This window comes from Typopeltis vanoorti, chromosome 1, assembly GCF_054136105.1.
Source record: "Typopeltis vanoorti isolate ZY-2024b chromosome 1, IOZ_Tvanoo_1.0, whole genome shotgun sequence".
In the NCBI taxonomy this organism is placed as follows: domain Eukaryota; kingdom Metazoa; phylum Arthropoda; class Arachnida; order Uropygi; family Thelyphonidae; genus Typopeltis; species Typopeltis vanoorti.
The window spans coordinates 41,712,617-41,739,119 of record NC_143549.1 but is presented as its reverse complement, the minus strand read 5'-3'; the positions used below and the strand labels follow the sequence as shown (position 1 = coordinate 41,739,119).

At 33.3% G+C, this 26,503-nt stretch overlaps 1 protein-coding gene across 1 annotated transcript in view; it reads right to left on the bottom strand.

The window, feature by feature from the left end:
* LOC150109921 (uncharacterized) overlaps positions 1 to 26,279 on the bottom strand; it is a 64,260-nt gene extending 37,981 nt beyond the window's left edge. The window contains exons 1-3 of the mRNA XM_090415863.1: positions 26,159 to 26,279; positions 5,195 to 5,321; positions 369 to 502 (exon numbers count right to left, since the gene is read on the bottom strand). Of these exons, the coding sequence (XP_090271989.1) occupies positions 369 to 502; positions 5,195 to 5,321; positions 26,159 to 26,198 (301 nt within the window). The 5' untranslated portion in view covers positions 26,199 to 26,279. The remainder of the gene's footprint in view (positions 1 to 368; positions 503 to 5,194; positions 5,322 to 26,158) is intronic.
* Positions 26,280 to 26,503: the final 224 nt, after the last annotated feature.

Below are 26,503 nucleotides of genomic sequence, written 5' to 3'. Positions count from 1 at the left end.
CTATTTCGCGGGTGTGCACCGCACATCTAGCTAACCCGGAATATACGCTTAATATTTCACTATTAATATAACCTTACCTTTAGGGTATAAGGTCTTCGATTGCTAACATGTATAACAACCAAACAGACAATGATAAATAATTATGTAATTATAGTTCTGAGTATCGTTATAATTATAATTCTTGTTATTCATTATCATAATTCTTAATATTAATTTCAACACTAAATTTATTTTAATATTCTTAATCTTGACGCTAACAATATAGAGTAACAATAAACACATATCACTTTTTTTTATTCTCAAATTATAATACAATTCAGTAATGCAGCCCTTTTATGGAAGGTTTGATTTCTATTTTAAAAACTCACCAGCATTTTGATTGCATCCATCTCTCAGATATCTATGTGCCAGTTGTAGGAATTCGCCATTGCGTCGTTTCTCATCTTGTCCCGAACAACCGTATGTGTAGAACAGAATGCAGCCAAAGCTTTGGTGGACGGACCTGCATTGAATGATAACAAACCAGATTATTTGAGTGTAGTGCTGTGCTGCCATTATTCAAATCCTAAACACAGCTTCTAATTCAAAGAAATTATAAAAATTTCTACTTCAATTATCCACATAAAACACTTTATAAAACACATATCATTGTGAAATATTTTTTAAAAGCACGGCAATCCTGAGTATTCGACTTCCTTCTTTCTTTTGTTTTCTTTCATAAGTTATTTAACATTAAAAACTAATTTATTTTATTTTATTTATTATTATTATTATTTTTTTTATTCCATGCATTTGTAAAAATCTGTCTATGATCAGTGCCATAACTGGAACGTAGAGCATTCTCCCAGTTGGAGAATTTCATTATTATTTCTTTAGTATTTTGTTTGGTATAAAAAATTAAAGGAAATGCATAATTAGCATTTTTGTCTAACTCAAAATGCTGCACTTAATTATTACAAGCTTTGAATTTATGAATAACTTTGTCAATATCATATATTTGAGGTTAAGACGTTCAGAAGAGATCTGCAAATTATATCTTCACTCCATCTATTGGCAAAAACTTTTAATCCCATTCATTTCAAACAATTGAAATGAATTTTATTAAGATCAGAATAAATAAATAAATAACTAAAATAAATAAATAAAACCCTACAAACGAAGTTCAATTGTTGTCTATTAAATAGATAATGAAATTTATACATTAATATTTAAGTGATACTTTTATTATCAGGCACTTAATGATATTGGTATAAGAACTAGAGAAATCATGGTTATTTTCTTCAGATGTATCAAAATCACATGTTGATGAGTTTAATATTATGAACATTTTTCTTTTATTTTTAAATCCGATTCTGGATAAAAAAAAAGGATGTTCGATGCTAAGAATATTTACTATTTAATAATATTTAATTGTGTAGTAATATATTTATATCAATTTAATATTTCTTAATAATTTTTTATAATCCAGTCAGTGAGTATGTTAAACAGTAAACCAGATATTACACAATCCTGGTTCACACCAGATGTTATTCCAAACCGTTGTGATTTTTTTTGTTGTTGTTGATGTTGTTGTGCAATACACAACTTTTACTTCTTGTATATATATTTTTGATTATTCTCATATATCTGTCAGGAATCCATAGTTTCCAATAACATGGTTTTCCATTGCAAATACTGTCTAATGTTTTGGCAAAATCTACAAAATTTGCATAGTTCTAAGTTCTATTCTTTATTCGATGTTGTTCCAAGGTAAAAATGTGATGCACCATTTTTCGACCTGTTCTGATATCTTTTATACTTCGCTTTTAATCCCATTTATGAATATTTTACAGAAAAGGTTTTTTTTTTTTGTTATGTTTATCAGTTTCATACATTTTAGGCCTCCAGTAATCAGAGCGATGGTCTCACACCGGGTGATGAAATTCATCTTCCACCTAAACACATCACAAACATCCACAGCAGGAAGTACATGCATGTAGAATCAGTAGCTTCGATCTCTGTGAATTATACATCGCCTTCATTTATGAAGCACACGCACATTAATTGATAGTAACGAATCGGAAGGATTCGCGATCAGCTAGTGATAAGTTCCAATTTTAAAAACCTATTCATTTTTTTTTAAAATATCGTTAAAAATTTCTGTTGAAAACAATTCCAAAAAGACATGAAAACAACACTAATGTAACCAAAAAATCGACATTAATAATTCCTAAAAAAAAAAGTTTCCATATCCACTTTACTAGCATTCGTGGTATTAAATCAATATAAATGCTTTATACAATTATATCTACAGTCATCCAAAGTAGATTTATTATTTCTAATGGAATCTTAGTTGGACACCTGGGCTATTCCAAACTACAACTTACACATTTCCTTCGACTACTAGCGTGGTGTGTATTCACCAGTACTGATATTCCATCTCAGAGAATGCCAAACCTTGAATCCTTCCCAGTCTGATTTCCTTTAGCTCATAATTTCTCTATCCACCGATGTTACACTCATTTGCTGGTTCCATACTCCAAATTCTGATAACGTCTGTGACTTTAGAGAAGTCACCTTTTCTTTATACCTTTCTATGAAGCTCAATTTTCTGCAGTTGAAATACTCAAATAGTAAAATCATCATCACAGTCTCTCTTTCTTTCACTTGGAACTTCAACGTCCACAAGTCAAACTGGATTCCTTTCTCCAGTTCTACTGATCAAGCGGGAAGAAATGATGAGGTATTTGCCATTAGCAACGGTCTAACCCAGACTGTCCCTCTACTTATCAGAATATCAAGCAATCCTCACCACAATGCTAACATCCTTGATCCTCCTTAACAAGCTCCTCTTTTAAATATACTCGAGGCGTTATTCCTCTCCCTTGTAACTCAGACGACAACCTCATCCCAGTTTCGTTCAACAGTTTTTCAGTTTCATTTAGCATTACAAGTTTACTAACTGGGGTGAGTTTTGCGCGACCTCTATTCACCTCTTTTGTGGTCCAATTATTGCTTCTGTATTCTTATTCAAATACCTGTTAAGACTAAATAACGGAAACAATTCTTAGTGTAATGAAAAGCTCCATTCTTTATTCAATCAAAAATTCCCGACCGGTGTCCAGGTCTCCAAAAGGGCCAAATGTCGCAAATTTTCCTTCTATCCAAGTATCACACATAAGCCAACTGGTCTTGATCACTGGAAGCAAATTCTGTTAATACATATATCCATCGGAGAGTCTCCGTAACTCATTCGATTTCGATGAAACCTTTTGGTTGGAGAGACCTGGGTGCAAATTCCGTCCACGACACAAATTCCGCCCTCCCACACACAATTTACAACCATAATGCGGTATGCAAATAGGATTAACCATCCTATCTATGCATTAAGCAGATTTCAAAGAAGCTAAATTTCTTGGCGGTTATATGCCGTTAAGCCTAACACGGAGGGGAAATGGGATCCTCTCATATTCTGATGAGGATAGAATAATGTCACTCGAAGATAATGCTATCTTCTGACCTTTTTTGTAATTCCTGCACTGATGATCAAGAAAAGTTAATCCACTTTATCAAGAACTGCTCACTCAATACCACCTTTTAGTGTTCTGCCAAAAAATAAAAATAAATTGGAATAATCTTGCCGGACATAAATAACGCTTTTGTTCCTAAATGCATCCTCTCTCATATATTTAACACGTCCCCAAAAAAGGGCAAAAGTTAATCGACAAATTACCGTCAAATACTCGTAATTCAATTTCTCAAAAACTAAGAAGAAGGTCACCAACATAACTTTTTTACTTCCTTAACACTTTCATTGCCAAGCTGAAAATTGGAATTTCGTGTGGTGGCCAATTTTTTTTTTATTTTTTTATTTAGTTAACGGCGTCCACGCGATAACGCGTGATCGGCCGTTTGATGAGAACTCGCATCGCGTGATATCGTTCATTGCCAAGCTGAAAATTGGAATTTCGTGTGGTGGCCAACTTTTTTTTATTTTTTTTATTTAGTTAACTACGTCCACGCGATAACGCGTGATCGGCCGTTTGGTGAGGACTCGCATCGCGTGATTGGCAATGAACGTGTTAAGCCAAACCAGCTAATCTTTGACAAGCAATAAGAATTTCGTCACCCTAGATCAACAGTTGATTTTCTAACTTCACCACTCATCATTACATTCATGCCATGGAAAGATTTGGAGAAACATGTGAGATTGTTTTCTATACTTACGAGGCATTTGATCAGTTCAGACATAGATGCCTGCTCAGCAAACTACCTTCTATCTCTTGGATGGATCGTCAGATTTTTCTGTAATCTCTCATTTCAGTTCATAGCAGGTGATTTCTTCTCCTCAAAATTCTCCGCTAAGGCAGGAGTATCCCAGGGTTCTGTGCTTTAACTTATGCTTTTCTTTTATGTACATCTCTGATGACCCGATCTCTGGCTTCGCTCATTACAGTAAACTTCATCCCACTTTTACATTTGACAAGCACTGTAGGGCTCAGTTATTAGAAGCCCTAGGATCTATCCGTCAATGGAGAGAGTACTATATTATAAATTTTAATATCGTCATAACTGATATCTGATTTCTCACCAGAAAAAGTTTGTCACTGACTATCAATAATACTCTTTTATCGAGACAAGCTCAGATGTCCTTTCTTGGGCTGAGCTACACCTCTAGCTTTTCCCGATACAAGCATATTGTATCTCTCAGCCCTAGTTCCGAAAAAGAAAAAAAAAAACCTCCGTGTATATTCTACATTTTGCTCAAGGCAGTGCTTCTCACCAGATATATAGCTGTTTTTTACTATATTTTTCCAACACTGGTCTGGATGCTCCCTTATGCAGAGGCACTATTTCTACTCCCTTCCACTCTTCTGGGATGACCCTTGTTATCGTATTCTTGTTTAATAACAATGTCAAGGGCAATGTTATCTCTTCGTGCATTCTCCTAATACCGATGATGATTGTGGATATCGATTTAGAGTTAAGTTTCTTTAAAGTTCCAACCACTTCACATTATTTAACAGCCAGTTTCTGTCCATACTTTTTATATTTATATATTTTTTTTGCCTTCATTATTTTAGCACCAAACTTTTAAATTTTGGTCTGCAATGTATTTATTTAAATGATCACAAAAAATTATTATTTATTTTATTTTACATTGTTTTTTAATTTTGTTAGTTTTATTTTATTTTGTTTTAAATTTTTTTCTTACCTGCAATGAGATCTAGCTTCGTAACCTGACAGCTCGCTGGCTTTTCTCTGCATCGACTGATTTATTGCTTGTTGGCACTGACGGAACCTTTCATATCCACACTGATACTGGCTTCTACATGTTACCACTGACAAAATAAAAATAAAAAAATTTCATCGATCCCATATTATTATTATTATTATTATTATTATCATCATCATCATCATCATCATCATCACCAGAGACCTTCAGGAAATAAGAGACCGATCGATTGAGTGCATTCAATCTCAACTGTTATGGATGCCCTCGAATCCAATTTCAACCCTCATAAAAAATCCGTCTAGCTGCATTATATGACACTTTCAGAAGTTTATATGACTCTAATATATCACGTCACCCCTCCTCTTTCATCTGTTTTTTTCTATCTGCAGTGCATACGTTCTCACTCTGTCGTCATAATCTACGTCCCACAGTTCCGATATCATTTCTCACTCTCCTTTGCACCCTATTCACTGGTAAATGGGAGATGAGATCTGCACACAATAGTCCACATGAGGTGATATCAAAGTCTTTTCAAAAGAGAAAATTACCTTTCTTATTCTTATATGTCAATGTTCCTTTCAACCAATTGTAATTATCCTATGAGTTTTCAATCTTTATTATATAGCACCCGAACTTCAACTTCCAATCTACTAAAGAACAGTAGCGCAACAAAATCCCTAGGTCTCCAAGATTTCCATGACTCTCAGGCTGATCAGTTTCTTGCAGTATGATCCAGCCAATATAATTATACCACTGGATATCTCAACACACTAAAGCAGTGCTTCCCAAACATCTGGATGCCCAGGCCCCCCTTTAGAAAAATTAAAATATTTCACGGCCCCCCCTCGAAAAAAATCGTAATATAGACATATATTATTATAATATTTATTGTATTTATATTCAATACAAAACATACACAGCGAATATTGCAAAAATAAAATGCAAATATTACATTTTTAGCACTTTACATACACATTTGACATGGCATTATCTCATACTTTTATATAGAGAGATATATTGTTATTGTACGTTTGCAGTAAAAGCACATGAAACGTAAAACGATTAGTAATAAAGAAAGAAAGAATTAAAAACATAAAAGAAGTTTAATAACAATTTAATGTGATGGATGTGTTTCAATACTGCTACACCAATATCGGGTGAAATATTTGAAACTGCAATTCTTAGATTTCTGCTTTGAAATGAAACTTATATGAATTAACATATATTTACTAATATTCATTAAGCGCCGAAATACGCAGGAAGCAAAATTTGTGACCCAACACCAATGTGTGATTTTTTCCATTAAAATATAAAAAGTAACAAAAAAGAAATAATATATAAAAATCTCAACTTAGTCTTAAAACATTTTAAATTTGTTTTCATTATTTCACGGCCCCCCTTAACAAAACCTACGGCCCCCAAGAGGGCCGCGGCCCACAGTTTGGGAAGCGCTGCACTAAAGTGCAGAACTTAGCATTTGTTAATTGATATTAAACTGACTGCCATTCTTTACATGCTCTCAGTTCCAATACATTCAGGTCATTCTGCAAGTGCTGCATGTCAATCACACACCGTAATATGTGTACATTATAAATCCTGTACATTTTATCTTGTTTACCTGATTATCATTACTCAATAATATATTTTATATTTCACTGCTTTGTTGCCTCTCATTTTGCAGCTTGTCTTTCTTTTCCTTCCTGAGTTTCTTTAAACGTTTCTCGACGTTTAAATGTTGAGTACTATACAGTACAACCTTCCTGCTTTTCCCTAATCATCAATGTCTTAATATAACATTTTGTATTTGCTTTTTTGTAAGAATTTCCCCTGTTTTCGTATTTCTTTTTTCGATATAATTCAGTTATCTCTGCTTGGTGTCACTTCAATTTTGCTGTCAGTTCAATTTGAAAACTTCGATACTCTTACATTGATGATGTGTCTTGAATTCTGCAGATACTGTGTTTAGGTTTATTCCAGCGACTGAAATTTCACTGTTCACCCTGGTTCCTTAAAAAAATAATAAATAAAAAATAACCTAGACGGGACCTTACACTCAGACACAGATGGCATGACATCTGATTTTGTTGTACTATCATTGTCTCTTGGAAGCCAATACAGAATTCAGTGTGATCGGTTAAACCTCAATTTACCAGCCCTTCGTTTTGGAAGGTGTGGATGAGAACTGGACGTTAGATCTCCTCTTTGCAACGCTTTCTTAGTTAAATAACTGGAAGTTCATTTCTGGTTATTTAATTTGAACTATTTATCAAAAGGACACGTAATTGGTTGCGAAATTTTGAATTTTACATTCATGAAGAACGTACTAAAATTTTATTATGTATATATTTCTTTCCTTTTCTTTTCTTTATGTATTTCATGTTTGATTTGTCTAAAGCAGAGTCCTGTGGATTAACAACTTTCGTGGGATTGCTTTAAAAAACAGTCGAATTTTATACAATGACTAGCCTGCATTTTGAACCCTAAGAGTTTTACACGCATATGTTTAGTGTTTATATTTATTCCCGTCCTATCTAAGTAACCGGGCATAAAAGGCCACCTGGATCTAAATGATCCAGTCATTTATTATGGCCAGGCTACTTAGATTTTTATAAACTACACTACGCTTAATAGGCATTTAATCCTATATACATGGAATACAGTCTGATGCGCGAATTTTCATTGTTTGTTTGTTTGTTTGTTTTGTGGAGGGGAGGGAGGGAGAAAGATCTGTCTCTTCTAGATGAACTAACTTTCCTTCATTTCACCTGTTCTTATATCCGCTTCATAGATGGGATTCAAACTCAGTCAAATGACCATCGTCACTGAATACTGTAATGTACGCATTATATAGATTACACAAGCAAACCACAATAGGTTTTCAGTCTACTTTTCATAAACATATGTCGAGTAAAATATCACAATACATAGTAATAGTTTTTAAACTGTTTTAATAATTTATTATATGAGAGCAAATCGAAGTTTTTTTAATTGAATATATGAAAGTGTTATGAATATTTTATAACGTAAAAATGAAAAATAAATGCAGCCCTATGTCATTCATAATTTTTTCCACAGATGGCGACACTGCATAGGTTATTGCGGCATTTCAAACATAACATCTGTTCAATTTTTCTGTTCGTACCAAAGAACAGAGAAGGTCTTTAAGATTTATAGGACCACATATTGTTTCCTGTATATAAGAAGAAATGTTTGTCATGTTGAAAGATAAATTGGTAGTTGGTAGTTAAAAACATGGATGGAAAGATATTGACAGAAGAGAATTTAACCACTCTGGGCAACATAGCTGCTGCGAATATCGCCATTCAAATCAACAACCCTGTGAAATTGGACGTTGTTGATAATCGTTTTGTTTACAATATAATTCGTGGTTTTCAGCGTTACAAGAAAATAGTACAGAACAGGGGATATGCTATTACAAAGGCATTAAAAAAAGTTGAATTTAAGTAGGAAAATGATTTAAAGGCTCATCATTCATTCGCATATTCAAACATTGTGTTAAATAAAATAATGTCGCATTTTTTAGATTTAAATTGCTGTTGAAATTCTTTTTATTAATTTTTGTATCAGTTTAAACGCATTTTCCTATTGTTAATTTTCTCTTCTTGATATTCCATGACGAAAATTTTATCTAGAGGTAAGTAATTATATAATGAAAATCAATAGGGAAATCAGATTCCTTCAATAAAATATCATTTAACGGACAATTTTTTCAAGAACCTCCTCTACCTTTCTCCCTCTGTTTTCGTTAAGGGAGAGAGAGAGAGCGAAAGAGATACCTGCATGTAAACATATACATTTAGGTTATGAACTCATTTCAAGAACACCAACAGCAGACTGAAAACGAAACCCACATTTTTTGTCATTACACCATAGAGGACATTTCCCGTATATTGTTATGTTATGAAATAATTACGATACGAATAGCATCAAATTGGCAACGACAGTAATATAGTTCGGGTCACGAGCAGTTCCATGTCACGACCTCTTTTGCGAAGATCCCTCTTGCGAAAATGAGAATATCGATGTTGTAATTATGATTATTTTTCTATAAATGCAGTTCTAAACAGATCTTCAGCGCCAAATTAAACGCGGTGTTTATTTCATGTAACACTGCATATTATTATGAAATATAAAAAGGTTATTCTGTTTTAGGATCAAAAATTAATCCGTACTTTTTTTTTTTTTTTGTTTTTGTTTTCAATAGAACAGCGGTCGTGACCTCAGTTCGATTGGGCGTTTTGATTTCACGCTCGATGAGGTGTCAACTGGTCTGACAGTGACGAAGTTCCGATGCTGATATCTATAGAACGAACAGACCTGCGAGATTAAAGGATAGAATTGTATACTTTGGGAGATAGGAAACGATGAAGTATCAAGTGAGCTGTGTTACCAATGTAAGATTTTATTACTTCAACATCAAATTTGAAGAATTTCTGAACAACATTCTCATATAATCGACAACAATTCGGTCGTCTTTATTTAGTCTTTTTATTTTATTATTTTTATTTTCATGTACGAGTATTTTAGAACTTACATTACATCAATGTAATCAGCAGCTTTTTTTTTCTTCACGGCAATCACAAAAAACAAATCTGCAGAGATGTGTTTGAAAATGGATCTGCGTATGCTAAATAACATATAGTGTTTTTATTTCTTTGAAAAAAAAAACAAGACATTTTTTTTCAAGAGATTTTTTTCGTCTTAGAGAAAAGATCGTAGTCACAAAACCCAGGTCCTAGGAGTAAGGCGGTTGCTTCATTTATTTATTTATTTATTTATTTATTTATTTATTTATTTTATATCATTATTTCAGAAAACATTCAACACCATCTGCAGAATGCGAAATGTCGAACAATGTCTCTCCTGGCAATGTATTTCAGTCACATATGAAACGGAATGACCAAGCAATAATACTTTGACTGTTACCTTTCGGAAAATCATGCTTAAACCGTATCCTTACGAGTATACTCATAGGCAAAACATCATCATTATCACGCTACTTCGTTTTTGACGAAGCTATTTTCGGTCATCAGAAATCCTTTGTTTAGAAGTTTCATTTCCGGCAAACCGGAAATGAAAATTACATTGCCATCTAACCTCTGTAGCATAATGAATAGTGGACAATAAAGGGATAATTTTCAACAGTGCTCTATAGAATTACATCGTCATCTGAAGCAATTGTAAAGTTGCAGTGACCTCTGCAGTGGTTTCATAAATAAACTATAGAAAATGGTGGTTAATTTTTTAATAAATTAGAGGAAAAAAAAACTAGCTCAGATTCTGAAAGTTGCCTAATTTTTTGGTTTTACTGTGGATGAAAAAAAATGCTTACACTCTAAATAAACTGAAAATAGGGTTTTATAAATGATAATAGGAAACATTAGGATTAGGGCATGCCTATTTCAGATGATTAATAAAGACAACAGAGGATAAATTAACGATGACTGTGAAAGGAACAGTCAATTGATAACCAAAATAAAATAAAATAAAATAAATAAACGATGATTGAGAAAGGAACAGTCAATTGATAACCAAAAAATAAAGTGGTCCATTGTAGATCAAATTAGATATTTAGTAAGGAGAGAAGAGCTAGAAATCTCTTTATAATTAGCTCTGTTATAATGAAGTAAAATAAGAAAATTTGTTATCAGGAGGAATTTAAATGAGTCTCGCCTCGCTGATGAGGTTTGCTAGTTAAAAGGAAGAATTGAAATGAAAAATGTTCACTTCCCAACAGAGATCGGAATGAGCTGAGCAGCCTAACTTCACCGTTGCTGGTGCATTCAGGCATGTCCACACCTATAGCCTAGCCCGAGGTGTTTTCATTCGTTTTCTCTGGAAGACATGGACACTTGAATAGTGATAGCTGTGATCCTTTAACTGTCCCTAGGCAATAAGTGCAGGAAAATCCGGGAATCCTATCCACAAACAGCAAAGCTGTGTTGCAATTTTGACGGGCTCTAGGAAGCAAGGCCGCTGTTAAGTTGTAAAAAAAGAGGGAGGGTCAAGAAATATTATATATTGAAGGTAAACTTAAGGTGAAATTTTCCTTGCCCATGGCTAACGAAATCTGATTTCATCACTGCTTCCGTTTAAAAGACGCTTATTCGGCGAATGGAACTGTCCCATTAAGACTTTGGAATGATTTGTATGGTTTACAGTTGGAACTCGAGGACAGAGTTGTCATATAAAAATATTATATATTTGAATCGTTTTGTCACATTTTGACAATAAAAATATCCCCTATATAACCGAAATTCAGTAGTAGACATATTTTAGTGTTATAGCTAAACACTTAAATTCATTTCACTAACTAAAGAGGAGAGGTGTGTTTCTGGATTTATGTTTTCTCAAATTTTGCGTGTGAAAATATAGCGTTGACTGAAACAAAAATTGACATAGCTCGACAGATTAACCTACCTTGACGAGTAGAACGGATCAATTCATTTAAGTAATTTTTAACGCAAAAAACAAAACTAAAAATATTATTGCCATTAAGAAAATAACTGAAAAAATAACTTTACCAATTTGTGTTTGAAAATAATCTCATTATACACAAATTTTGATCGATGAAAGAACCAAGTCAAAGAACCTGAAAGATTCAAATTCCTTCATCTTTAAACTATATTACTGAGTAGAAGGATGGCAGTTACTTGGAAGCCGTAGGGCCTAATATAGTTAGGCTATTAAGTTGAGCACAAATAGAAAGTAGAGAATTGTCTCTTATAAATTAACTACGAGGCGAATCGCGGGAGTAGTTATTATTATTATTATTATTATTATTATTATTATTATTATTATTATTATTATTATTATTTATTTTAAATTTCCTATTGTGAATCGCAACGTGAAAGATTGCAAATCTACAATCTTTCATGTTGTATCTTAGTGACAGTTTACCTAATTAACAGTTTACGGCAAAGGATTTTTCTATTTTATTTTTTTATTTCTCACATAATCAAAAAAAAAAAAAACTCTCTGACGTCAAACATTTAACCTTTTCAAGCTATTTCAGACCTTTAATAAGTGAGTAAAATTTGTACTGCTTATCACGTTCAAACTTCAGACACAAAAACACGTACCATGCGTCAATCACTTTAAGAATTCTAAGTAACTTTATAGGTTAGAATAGAGAAGATTTAGTTTTGTATGGCATTTCACTGTTATGCATGCTATGCGATATGAAAGGTGAAAATTTAAGCAGATATATTCTAATTATCCTTTCCGATATATTCAATAACACAACTATCGATGAATACTATTTCTGCTGTATTCTTTATTTTTTAGGCCTAAGTGTTCTCGCAGTTTACTGTTAATCGCGGCATCGCTGGCGTATCTATAAATGTAATACAGCCTTTATATGATCATTGAATACGGAAAGCTATCTTCCGTGCACTTGTCTAAATATCATTAATCTCGCTATGGTAATTAAAGTTCATGTTTTTTCCCCTTTCCTTGTCCTTGGCATAACATCCGTTGAAATTATGACTCATCATTATTAACGGGTTTCGAAATGTCGAAATTATATTAGTCACTTCGAATCCTAATACATATTTTGTGTGCCATATGATAAATGCATGCGCACAACAACAACTCCGCTGGAACTCCGCTATAAATCGAAAGGTGGCATAAATGAGAAAGTAATGCTAACCCATATGGCGATGGCAGACTTAGAAATGTATTTTGCAACTCCTGCACATGTTGCAAAAAAAAAAATCACGTGAAGTTTACTAATGACGAAGTTTACACGTTGCGGTAGTCTACTAAGCAGACGTACCTTTGAAAACTTGTAATAATTATTGCAATTACGTATAAGTAAAGATTATTTCTTTTTGGAGGTATCTAAATACAGAATAAATCACTAAATGTATTCCAAAAAGATTAAAATAAGATTTAAAAAATTAGAACATATTTCAAACCATAAATTGCGAATGTTTGGGGCTTTGTTTATTTTGTAATCTGCTATCAAAAAGTAGACAGCATACAAATAAAATAAAATACATTATTGTATTCTGAAAAGTTATTAGCTTTTTGACTACTCCAGAGCAATTATAGCTACGGTGTGTGTGTGTGTGTGTGTGTGTGTGTGTGTGTGTGTGTGTGTGTGTGTGTGTGTGTGTGTGTGTGTGTGTGTGTGTGTGTGTGTGTGTGTGTGTGTGTGTGTGTGTGTGTGTGTGTGTGTAGCTGAGCAACAACTAATAACTCGATTTTTGTGAAAGACCGGATAACTCCCCTTCACTTCAGAAGACTCCTTAATCCTCCTTGAGTCCTAGATGGGATTCGAACTCAGTTCTGTTTGTGATTGCTAATATCTATTATTATGAATATGAGAAATAGCACGTGTCAGACAACAGATAACAAAAACAACGGAAAAGCAATATATGCTTACATGGCTTACAAGTTTCAAGTTTAATTCTTATAGATTTCATAAATCACATGCCCATTTTCTTCCAAAATGACACCATAAGTTAAAAAAAAATAAATAAATAAAAACAGATGAATAAAGGGATCCCAAATCCAAAAACAGGAATTCCAAAATGGAAATTAAATCAAATATAAACAAACATTGAGTATATGTTAGCAATTCAGAGAATTTAAAATCAGGAAAACTCAAGCAGGAAAAGATCAAGAGCAGTCTAGTAAAGCGATACAGCCTTGTTAAAAATTCGATAAATGAACTATCAGAAGAACTGAAAGAAAGAATTGTGGCTACAGCAAAAATGATTATTTTCTATGAAAGCAGAATAAATCAACACAATCAAAGCATGCAATTGTTGAACCACTCATGCTCGAGTGGTTCAACAATCTAACTACTTATTGCAAACAGGCTCAACTGAAGAGTGGCTGACAACAGGATGGACTGTTCTGATTTCAAGAACAAAGAAAAAAGGAACTGTCTGAAGTAAATTACAGACCAATAGCTTGTCTGCCAATAACATTCAAGTTACTCACTGGACTTCTAGCAACTTCGATTAGTTTATATTATCACGGCACCATCATCTGCCTATTGAACACAAGGGGTGCTTTTGAAAATTCAGAGGAACAAAAGGCTCATTGTTAATTGATAAAATGATTTTTAAAAATTCGAAAAGACGAAAAGCCAACTTGTATAGGACATGGATCGGGCTACCAGCAAGCATTCGAATATTTGTCACATACATAGCTGGAATTTAAAATGCTTAGAAATTTTTGGCGTGAGTAAAATCGCCAAAAAATTCCTAACAGCTGTCATGTTCACTTGTAAAAATCAGATAATAGTCATTGAAAATAATCTTGGTACAGTGAATATCAAGAGAAGAAATTTTCAAGGTGTGTGACTCACTGTCACCTCTATTGTTCATCCTAGAACTGATTCCTTCAGCGTTAATTCTAAAGAAAACTAGCTTTGGATATTAAAGCAAGCAGGAAAAATATCTCATTTGATACACGAATGGCCTAGGCTATATAGGAAATCATCCAGTGCTGGAAACAGATTTTCCAACTTCAGATTCAATAGAAATCATCAGTGAAGTCATTTCTATTGATTCTGGACTTGAAAATGAGCAACACTCTCCATACTTCTAAGGGAAAATAGTAGGCAGCAAAGGAATTACATTTGCAGATGGAAGGAAGGAAAATTAAAAACTTGCCACAGCACAAATCCTATAAATATCCAGGAATTCTTGAAGCAGACGCCATTTTAAGTTCAGAAGTAAAAAATAAAACAACGTGCGAATATCTGAAAAGAGGTCAGAAAAGTTCTAAATCCAAGCTGAATGGAGGCAACAGTAATCAATATATGGTCATCCCTGTAATCAGATACACAATAGGATAATTGACTGGACAAAAGCAGATTTAAATGCACTTGATCGTAAAACACAAAAATTAATGACAGCGAATCATGGCTTGCACCCACACAGTGATGTGGATCAATTATATATAGTCAGGAAAAGTGCAGGACGTGATCTTTTACAAGTCAAGCAAACATTCGAAGAAGAAGAAAAGCGAGCATTTATTAATTAAATCAAGGAAAGCATAGAATAGATTTTAATTGAAGCTTGCAAAGAAAGAATAGTGAATGTAATAGATTCAAAAAAGCAGAACAAGTAGAAACAAATGGCAAAAATATCAGAAGGTTGGGAAGAAAAGTACTCCATGGTCAATATTTGAAAAATATTGAAGGAAAAGTTGATATTCGCTTAACTTGGCCATGGCTTCAGTGAAGAAACATCAAAAAAGAGACAGAAGATCTGATACTTGCTTGCTGCTCAAGAACAAGCATCATTACAAACAAGTGCAATCAAGGCGAAGATTGAAAAGATCTGTAACGATTTTTCTCTGCACAGTCGGCATTTGCAGACTGTGCAGAGAAAAAGAAGAGATAGTGAACCATCTGAGTAGTTCTTGCAGCAAGATTGCCCATACGGACTATAAACAAAGGCATGATCAGGTAGCAAAAGCTGTATATTGAAGCTTGTGCAGGAAACATTGTTTACCAACTTGAAAACCTCTTGGGAACACAGCTGGGAAAGAAGTTATTGAAAATACAAATACGAAGATATTATGGAACTTTAAAAATCAGATGGACGGACATCTAGAACATAATATTCCAGACATTGCTGTAGTCAAACAACATGTGCGGTTTGTTGATCTGGCAATACCATGGGATAATGGAGTAAAAGAAAGGTGCTGGATAAACTGAACCAAGTGATCTGGAGATTAAAATTCAACGACTTAGGAGCAAGAAAGCAACAGCAGTTCCAATTGTCATAGGAGCAATACCATGATCATTTATGAAACATCCGGAAAAGTTGAGCCTCCCAAATATCACATCTCAACTCAAAAATACAGCACTAGATATTAGCATTTTATGATAATATCTAGTCGATTCCTCGGCTTTTGGATAAGGCCCGTATTGGACTCATTCAGTCAAAGATTTCATTATTCGATTTCATGTTTCTTATTATCTTTGTGAACTCTGTTAATTGAATATAATAATAATAATAATAATAATAATAATAATAAGAAGAAGAAGAAGAAGAAGAATTGTTGTTGTTGTTGTTGCGTACAAGGGATGGAGTTGAAACATTTGGCTGGCTAATGATTTTTCCGATCTATCCTATCCTATCCTATCGCTCGGTTCTGTTACCCTCTAATTACCACTTGATAAGTTCTATGAAAGATGTGCTTCGAGTAGAATATGTTGCGGATCAAAAGAAGCTAAAATAAGTTGTTTGCGAAGAGCTCTGACAGTGGGGTCAATATTTTCACGGGGTGAGCATACATCGTTTCACTCAGCGATGACAAAAGCGTATACACAATGATGGACATTTTTGAAAAATGAAAATTAGAATATTAAGATATTTTCTGAGGAGAAAAACAAGAGGTATTAATTTCGCATTGCCTTTCACATTCTATTACTTTGGTTTGCATAGGTGGGTAAAATTATTAAGTATGTAGGAAGATTGAATTTCGTAAATCGAAATTCTAAGGTTCACTATTAACATTCCCTCCCCCAAGTTAATCAAACGTACTATTCTTTTAGGAATTCTAGATGCTAATTTCAGGTTAAAAAAGAAATTTTCTTAGTACAAACTTGAACACGAGATTGTTACTTCGGTCTTAATAATGCTGTAAATAATAAGATCATTTTCAATAATTTTTTTAACGTGATTGCTGGACCTGTGGAGGGGCATGATCTCATCATGTATTTTTATTTCCTTTTTTTTTTTTTTGCATTACACTTTAATTTAATGAATACAATACAGTACAACATCTGTTACTGATCGTTAGCCTACAACATGAAGGTCGTTCAACCTTTGAAAGTGCATTTACAGGCAAACTTGTACATTTTTTTCCTTAATGAGTCTCAAATGATTATGTTTTCGATATCTGGGCATAATTATGCTCTTAAATGTGCATTTTAATAGGAAAGAAAAGAAATAAAATAAATACTTATCTCAATAGGAAAACAAGGATACTGAATTTATATCAGAATGTTAGATGGTAAATACTTGATCACAAGAACTATGATAATGGTTATTAAAGATAAATCTCTAGAGTCCCTGTCCTACGAAAAAATTTCAAAAGATCAACGAAAATGTTATCAAAACTTCTAGTGACTAAGGTACAGTGAGAAGACTTATAAGAGTAGGAGCATCTCTTCTTAGGTCCAAAATAATTTGACAAAATATTAATAAATTATATAAAGCATATGTGTAATAGTCTAACTAATCAAATATGACATAAGTTTTTTTTAAATATTTATATTCGTATATAAAATTGAATGAATTTATATTTGCATAAGTATCAATAAATTTGAACTGATGTACCGATTCATAAAGAAACTTAATTTCTTTATTAATAATTTATATGGTTATTTTGATTTGCAAAATAACCATATAAATAACCAGATACTAAAATCAGATAAACATAAATAAACATAACACAGTTTAAGTGTTAAAGATTAAATAGCAGCTCCAAAGTAAATGTGTTTTGGAATTTTTTATTATTATTATTTTTTTTTTTTTAATAATCGACAGCCTCTCAGTCAAGTTGCAATATATTGTCCCGGCAACCATTACCTCTTCTGCGTCGGGTGAGGGCAAGTCACTCACTGTCTGTCGCAATATATTACACAGATGAAAAGTACTTCGCTATCCTATATGGTGAACTCCCACTTGTTTTCCATTACGTGGTAGTATAATGCTTAGTAGCCTGTGTCCGCGTGTCAATTTGTCATCCTGTTGTTGCAGTCCCCATCCTGTATTTAACAGGTCTCGTGGGTCAACTAGACATTTAGGGCGGGAAAGAAAAAAAAAAAGAGCACTGAAGCAAAGGAGTATAACATGTCCGTAGGTTAAATGGCTAACTGAACATCTGTGAGAGAGAGAGAGAGAGAGAGAGAGAGAGAGAGAGAGAGAGATTTATTGAAGCATGGTTTGTTTGAAATAGGACTTCATTTTAGAATGTCAATTTTAATCGAATCGATAATTAAAAACACTATCAGGAAAGATGTAAAGTTAACTGAATTAGAAGCGGTACAAACACATGCAGCATGCTTTACAAATCTCTGTTATACAAAAACAACTAAATTACTTCTTTATTTTATTGTTTCCTTATGAGTTTTGTTTTTATAGCAAACTTGCTTACTTTTAGAACGGTTACTAAATAAGAATATGCGTTTATCTTAGAAAAAAATGCGAGTAGTTATAAAGTACTTACAAAGCCACCTTTTAGGAGCATCTTCATAGCTTATTTGGAAAAACCTGAGTTCGAATGCCATCTACAACTTCAAAAATCTCAAAAGACATTTCGACTGAAAATAAGTTAACTAGTGTAATGCGGAGGACTTTTCACTAGAAAACATCTAGGATGGCGTGAAATCTACGAAAAAAACTAACTTAACATTTATACCAAGTTATGTAACTGAAACTAAAAAGTGTTCAAAGTTGGTTTTGGGCATAACCAATCCCATAGTCACTGTCTGAGATTGGCTAATTCAATGGTTTGTGAAAAATGAAGCAGGGTAAAATCACATATACTGACTAATTAACACTTTGGCCAAACTGGTACCCGCACCACAAACTTCATCAGTGGAGTACAGACGGTGGTAAAATTCGTGGGTTTTATCATCGGGTTTGTCTTTTTCCACCAATTGACTCATTGACGATTTTATATGTGGTGTAGTCTTTCAAAGCATATAATAAAATCAAGCAGACACTAGCGCATTGCCATAACGTTTATTTAGTAACTAATTATATTAAAATAATAAATAATTCTTAATTGTGTTTTAGATATTTCAAAATTTTGGAAAGATTTAAAACTTTTTAAATTCAAATTACAGTCTTTAAAGAAATAAATAAGTTATCTTATTATTTCTAATCTATTAATACTAAAACATCCATAAAAACTCAGATGATATACTTTCGGTTTGTATGTTATATGAATTAGTTACTTGCTTATTGTTTACTTTCTCATATTATAAATTTTAGACTTAATTCCCTTTATGGTGCAATGTTCTCCTTTCTTAATATGAAGAGGCAAAACCCAATTCTTATAAGCATACAGTAGCTGAACATCCCAGTATTATGCGAACCATTGAGGAAGGAAGTGCTACCATTTTTGGAAGAAAAAAAAAATGTTGGGACTGTATTTCGTCTGTACGTAATTTAAGGTACCACTGACTTCTTGTTCTTTCGAAGAAAATTCAAAAAATTAAAAATAAATAAAAAAGCTTCACATGGTAGAGAATAGTAGTGCAACTTGTAACATACGGGAAAAAATAGCGTGGTTCTATCAGTACTGTTCTTCGCACATCATCATTTGCAAAGTTTACAATTATTTTAACCATACATAGATGTAATGTTATGAAAATGATAATGATCAGTTAACGGACCTTAGTAAATGTAAACAGAACGCACTACACTATAAAATGCAATAAAACAATTCAAAAGAATGGGCACCAATCCTTTACAGAAGTTAATGTAACGTGTATGAAAGAAACAGCATGAGTTTTAACTAAATAAAAGGTGTTCATATAGCAATTTAATCCATTAATATATTTGATTCACATTTAATATTCATATTCATAATTAATATCCATAATATTCATACAGTTAATTACATGTTCATATTTACTAGTAATATTAGAAATTAAGGGCAATATAATTTATTTATTTATTTATTTATTTAATAAATATGATTTTTAGGATTAAATGTTCATGTATTCAAAATAATCACTGACGATGTCTTTTACACGCATGCGTAACGTATCAAAGAAATACGCATACGTCAAAAGAGTATTACGGGTATCAAAGCGTATTTATGATTACCGATACATTTTGGCCTATTACTCTTATGAGTATTTCAGTAATTTAGTTATAAAATAAAGCTAGATTTATAAAATAAAACACTTCACATGACATAATAACAATGACACGAATCAAATGGATATTAAATCCAGCATTATTTCAAAGCAGAATGCGGTAACTATGAAAGTGTCGTACGAATTTCGACCAGAGAGCTTATGGGAATACACTCGCCAGCATTTACGAGTATTCCCGTGAGCTCTCTCTGCTCAAATTTCGTATGAAACTTGATCAGTTTATGCATTCTGCTTTGAAATAATGCGGGATTTAATATTCACTTGATTTATATAATTGTGCATCGCCAAAATGAAGCCTTTTGGCTCTTTATTTTAGTAAACAATAATTACATTTTATTTAAAAAATGCTGATGCATCTTTGGCTGTATTAGCATTTATAGATTATATATTATCAACTTAGGTATATTAACAACTTAAGTAGTTCGTATTATTACCTAAATAGTTTATCCACAAGTCTCCCTTTCTGTCTTTCTCTCTTTGTGTCCGAATGTTTAAATGATCTTTAATAATTTAAATTATGAAGCTTTCCAGATCTTGAAGGGCGCTATTACAGTTTTCCGCTTGCTTGCTGGCGTGTTAAGGATAACTTGTGAAATGAAACTCAAGGCTAAAATCTACCTTTATTATTCTTGTGTAGTGTCACCTGTAGAACACGTACTTCGAAACGCTGCCTGAAATGCACGAAATGTTTAAATTGTAAGTCCATAAACCTATACACAGTGCCTGTAGATAATAAAGAGTGATGACGATTTATAGATGGGTGGTTAGCTGCGAGTAACTGACATTTCTCGAAGAGAGAAAAAAAAAAGGAAGGTTAAAAGTTTCAAGATTTTTTTGTTTATTTATTTTTATAAAAAACATCGTCATTCACTTACAGTTTCATACTATCCGATTCCAATTCTTGAGGGTTTTATACTTGCGAATCCCTCATAGCATTACTGATTGTTAAACATGTAAATATCGTGAATTAAGTTAAGGGGATAATAAATCCCTCATTATTTTAAAGCCGGATACGAAACTCGGAGATCAAAATCTAAGAGTTTCATGCCGAAGAACTATCTGCGAGTCCAAGCGTAAGTCGACACCTGGGTAGCACAACACTAGGGCAACTCGGAGCAAAGTTGGAGCAAGCTCCATCACTATTCTCAATATTTTCTCATAATGTAAAACGCAGCTCCTGGGAGATGTATTACTGTTTTACATTATGAGGAGAGGTCACTACCCAGACCGGTTTCGACCTTTATTGAGGTCTCATTGAGTAGGTAGACCTGGATAATACTAAGGTTTAAGTGAACCGAACTTACATATACCCTTACTATACGAATTGCCAGACAGGCATACCCATATTATTATTATTACTACGATAAAGAACCAAGAGGCTATTTTTCCGGATATATTAAGGATTGTGATGGAGCTTGCTCCACCTTTGCTCCGAGTTGCCCTAGTGTTGTACTACCCAGGTGTTGACTTATGCTTGGACTCGCCGATAGTTCTTCGGCATGAAACTCTTAGATTTCGATAGATTTCGATCTCCGAGTTTCGTATCCGGCTTTAAAATAATAAGGGATTTATTATCCCCTTGACTTAATTTACGCCGCCGGAAAAATAGCCTCTTGGCTCTTTATCGTATGTAAATGTCGTGTTTAAAAAAAAATGTCTGCTATTTATATTTTTGAAAATCGTGATTATTGATGTCAACAGATCTTCATTTTGGTATTAAAAGCAGGACCGACGTGGAGGGAGAAGCCTATTTCTAATGCTCCTGTTCTCATGATAGTTTTCTGCCTAACATCTTACAGACGTCGATTAATACCTAAATAGAAATGGTTTGTTTATAATTTACCCCTTAGGAATGAATTATGAAATGCACTATTCCATGAAATGGCATGGAGTTTTTTAATGATAATTGCACCCACAAAAGTTTGCAGAAACTTTCTCCAGAGAGAGAGAGAGAGAGAGAGAGAGAGACCAACACCTGATATTTGTTTTGGTATCAGGTTTTAGTCTCTTCAGGAGTGCAGTAAGCAGAGTAGGCTCAATCCCGTGATGAAGTTTACCTCCTAACCCCTATCTCACTCACAAAAATTCATGTTCTCAGTGGGAATGGGATTCACAGGTCATTAATTGAAGAGTGGAGATCTTTTCCACTCTTCAACTAATGTTAGTCTAAGCAATTAAGGCTATGAGGTCGAGGAATTAGATTTGTTAATTGTACGTGTTTCTCTGCTCTGCAGAATAATAATAATAACAACAACAACAACAACAATAATAATTATTATTATTAACAGAGTTTCCGGACAGAAAAAACTCTTTCACTCTTTCATGTCTTGTGAGACTGGGTAACTCACCTTCAGTTGAAAAGTCGTTACAAAGATTCTTTGTGTCCACGATGGATTCGAACTTAGCTATTTTCACTCAGTAGCTTAAACTACGACTTGAAAATGAACAGCGACGACCGACAATATTCAACTATATTTACACAGCGTAAGTTGGGAGGGGAGATTTGTAATGCTGCAGAGTCATCTGATGTCACTGTTGTTGTTTTTTTTTTTTTTTTGCATCGAATGTTGTGAGTGAATGTTTATTTCGAACTGGATGGCACTTTATAAACGTACTGAAACTGGAATTCCAAAATGATAAAAAATAAACCCCGATTGAAAATAATTTCCCCACCCGTATACGTTGGTCTTTCCTATCCTGTCCACGTTGTATACTCACTCCTCTTTTTGTATTCAGGAATGTATTAATATTTATTTTGAAATCGCTCCTTCCGCAATGCCGCGTGCTTCTATCCAAAGCTGAGGGGTATTTGTCATTGAGCACGCGAACTTATGCAATACATCGTGATGTTCCTCAATTCTATTCTGTTAGTAGTTAATAATTGGCTGTTATTGTAGATCTTACAGAGGAGAGGGAAGGTATTTATGATTTGCTATTGAAGTGACTTGAAGACTGTTTTTACAATTCTGATTTGCGACTTGTGGGGATTATTTGAATTTGTGAATACAGTCAGTAATCGATGCAACGAAAATTAGATTTGATATAAGGAATCATGTCTGCTATTTTTTGAGGGAGAGAGAGTTTTCCTCGTCTGATCAGCTACACCGTGTATGTATTCCAGTGCTTTCCTTCTCAGCTTTCGAAACGACAATGGATATGTCAAACTGTTAAAAAGGACTACTATTTTTTAATTCCTGGAAGCAGTTATTTTTTTAAATTTGGAATATAAAGTCGTAAAATGGCACCAGGCCAGTCTGATACCATATAATTCCATGACTTTTTCTTTTTCACATTAAGACCATGACTGGCTATGTATCCTTGGTTTCTGTAGCCTTTGTTTCTGTGTGTGTGTGTGTGTGTGTGTGTGTGTGTGTGTGTGTGTGTGTGTGTGTGTGTGTGTGTGTGTGTGTGTGTGTTTTAACTCTCTCAGGGATGAAGAACTCCTGTTTCCGAGAGGAGAAATTCTACCAACTCCACACGAGAGCTGCTTACTCACCTATAACTGAAAATATCTTTTAAAGATTCTTCGCTCCCTAGGATTCGAACCCAGATATTTTCGTTCAATAGGCACCGATGAACTACGAAGAATTTTTAAGGGATAATTCTACTGAAATTGTGGATGACTGTGTTTACCTCCGATAATCAATTAGTTTTAAGAGAGAAAAAAAAATAAATTATTAAAAGAACTACGCTAGGAAAATGAGTTTGGTTATATGAAGATTGTTTTTTAGGAGATTTATCTGTATGATTTTTTAAAAAAAACTATTTAATATGCGCATTATTTCAATGTGTACTTATGAATGTGAGACATGGACAACGACTAAAAAACTGGAAGATGGGTGGCATGTGGGAGGAATTTGGAGAGAAGAATGCTCTACACAACAAAAAAACGGATAGAATTAGGAATTAGACGGAGATGACTTCAGTGGAAGATATCGTGAAGTGTTGTAAAGCAGGTAAACAGAAATCGGCTGCCAGTATTACCGGATGAAATAAGGACAAACGTAAGCAATGAATGAATAACAAGAGAAGAAAAGGTCACAAAAACAAAATGGAAGGATGACCTATAAAAAAAAGTGTAACATAATGGTGGATAATTAGCTAAGGACAGAGACAATTGAAGAAATTTATGGAGGAAGTCTATAATCACCAGGAGTTGGAAAAAGAGACTTGAAGAAGAAGATGACGATCTAAATTACAACTTTGAACGTTCTTTGCACAAACTTTCGTCATCTTATTATTTTCATTTAAAATGAAATCTTAGATTACTCCCTATCGATGTCTTATTCTCATTCATTTTTTTTAGCAGTTGAGCGCTTAGCGTTTCTTGCCAATCTAAAACAGTTAGATGAAACATTCATTCCAGAGTTGCTAGAAAAAATTGCTTGTATCATTTTGAAAATTCCAAAATTGCTTGTATCATTTTGAAAATTCCAAAATTGCTTGTATCAAAAAATTAGAATCTTCTTGTATCATCTCAAAAAGTAGGACCAAGCATTTCAATAATTCCAAAAAAATTTTATCCTGTGTTTTACTAAAAAAAAAGTTTATAAGGATTGCCATTCCGGATATTTGTCAATCATTTCTGTGACAACTGTCCAAAATACCTCTTCGCTAATAGCAAGTATGTTCTCCACATACTAATGCAATAGCATGTAAAACAAATTTAACAAGAACAGAAGAATATGTCCCTACCGTAATGATCCAAAGCAAAAAAAAAAAAAAAATTATAAAAGAAACAGATATGGAAATAAAAAGATATAAAAAGATGTGACGAATTTTGTTCTTGCAAATGACAGAGAGTTCTTTTTTTTTTAAAAAAAAAAATCTAAATCTTACATATAATCCATAAACTATGTTGTAGAATCCTACCGTTGGAACTTTTGCAGGTTTCAAGTTACTTCATCCGTTAAACAGGTTTTTGGTTTCACGTAAAGCAATTAAAACAAATTCATTTACCATTGGCAGGCATCCTTACACTCATTTCGAACCTACAGCTGTTCGGTGAAAAGCAGATAAGCTGTCTACTCACCCAATCAGGTCAGCTCTTATGTCTATCATCGGTCCTGAACGAACTTGATATCAACAGTGTCACTGGCACACATCAATGTTGTAGGATCCTGAAACTTCATCAGTACTATTGATCTGCATTTATAACTCAGCATAACAACTTGTTTAATAACTTATATGCTTCTCTTAGATATTTCTCCTACCAGAAATATCTAAGAGAAAATATTACTGTGATTGAAATGAACACTTTTCATATAAGAGCATTATACTCCTAACAACATAGTAGCTCCCATTTTGTTTATTTAATAAATAAATAATAATAGACAATTATTAATGTAAATGAGAATAAAAGAAAAATTATATAGAAATTTTGTATTGTTTTCTAATACAAGGATAATTAACAAAAACACCTTTTATATTTTTTGATATTTTTCTTAATAAACAAGTAGCAAGAGTTGGATTGCTTATTTATTACTTATGGATATTTATGGATAGTAGTGATTATAATTCTAATTTTTATTTATTTATATTTATATTTATATTTATTTTCCCGAGTAGTTTCTTAAAATGAATCGTCTAGCAAGTCCAGTGGAGATCGTACTTTGTTCTCACAGCCGGTCATTCGTATCAAGTGATCAGATGATCTGATTTCAGTGCTGTTTAATCATAAGTAAATAGCGTGAATACTGAATTACAACGAATGAATGAAGGCCAATAAAAGAACAGGAATTAGAAATTCTGATAGAAGAAAATCTAAAATTAAGAGAAAAAAATATATGTATATATATATTTTTTTTTGGAATAAGTAGTTGATTGAAACTACTAAATGTAAAGAATAAAAAGGCGAAATTAATTACATTAAAGCTTTCGGTAAAGAAATGCAATAAATAATACTTTAAAAATCTGTAGACTGCATTTGAGCAAAGTTAAAAGTTGATTATTTAGGAACTTACTTTTTGATTGCCGTTAGAATATAAACAGAACATTTAAAGAGGAGGTAAAAAAACTTAAAACGAGTATAAATAGCCCTCGGGCCATTTGCTTACCCCATAAAAGCAACAAGAAAACACCCAGAAACACTTTCATCTCTGCTATACTTCCTCTGATCCAAGTGAATCCCACACAGCACGTTCCCAAACAGGTTTATACCAAACTTTGCCCTTCAACCGCATGTGTATGTGCGTGTGCGTGTGTGTGTGTGTGTGTCTGTACCTATTATTCCATATTGCTGAATCACCAATGATGTTTTGTCTAAGCACGCATGCGTTAAGGTAAGAGAGACATTTGTTGCAATAGTTATACAGGGCTGTCGTGAAGTGGGGAGGAAACTGCATGTGGGAATAGGGTACCGTGAAAGCTCTGTTACTTACCATGAGACATGGTAGGTGCTA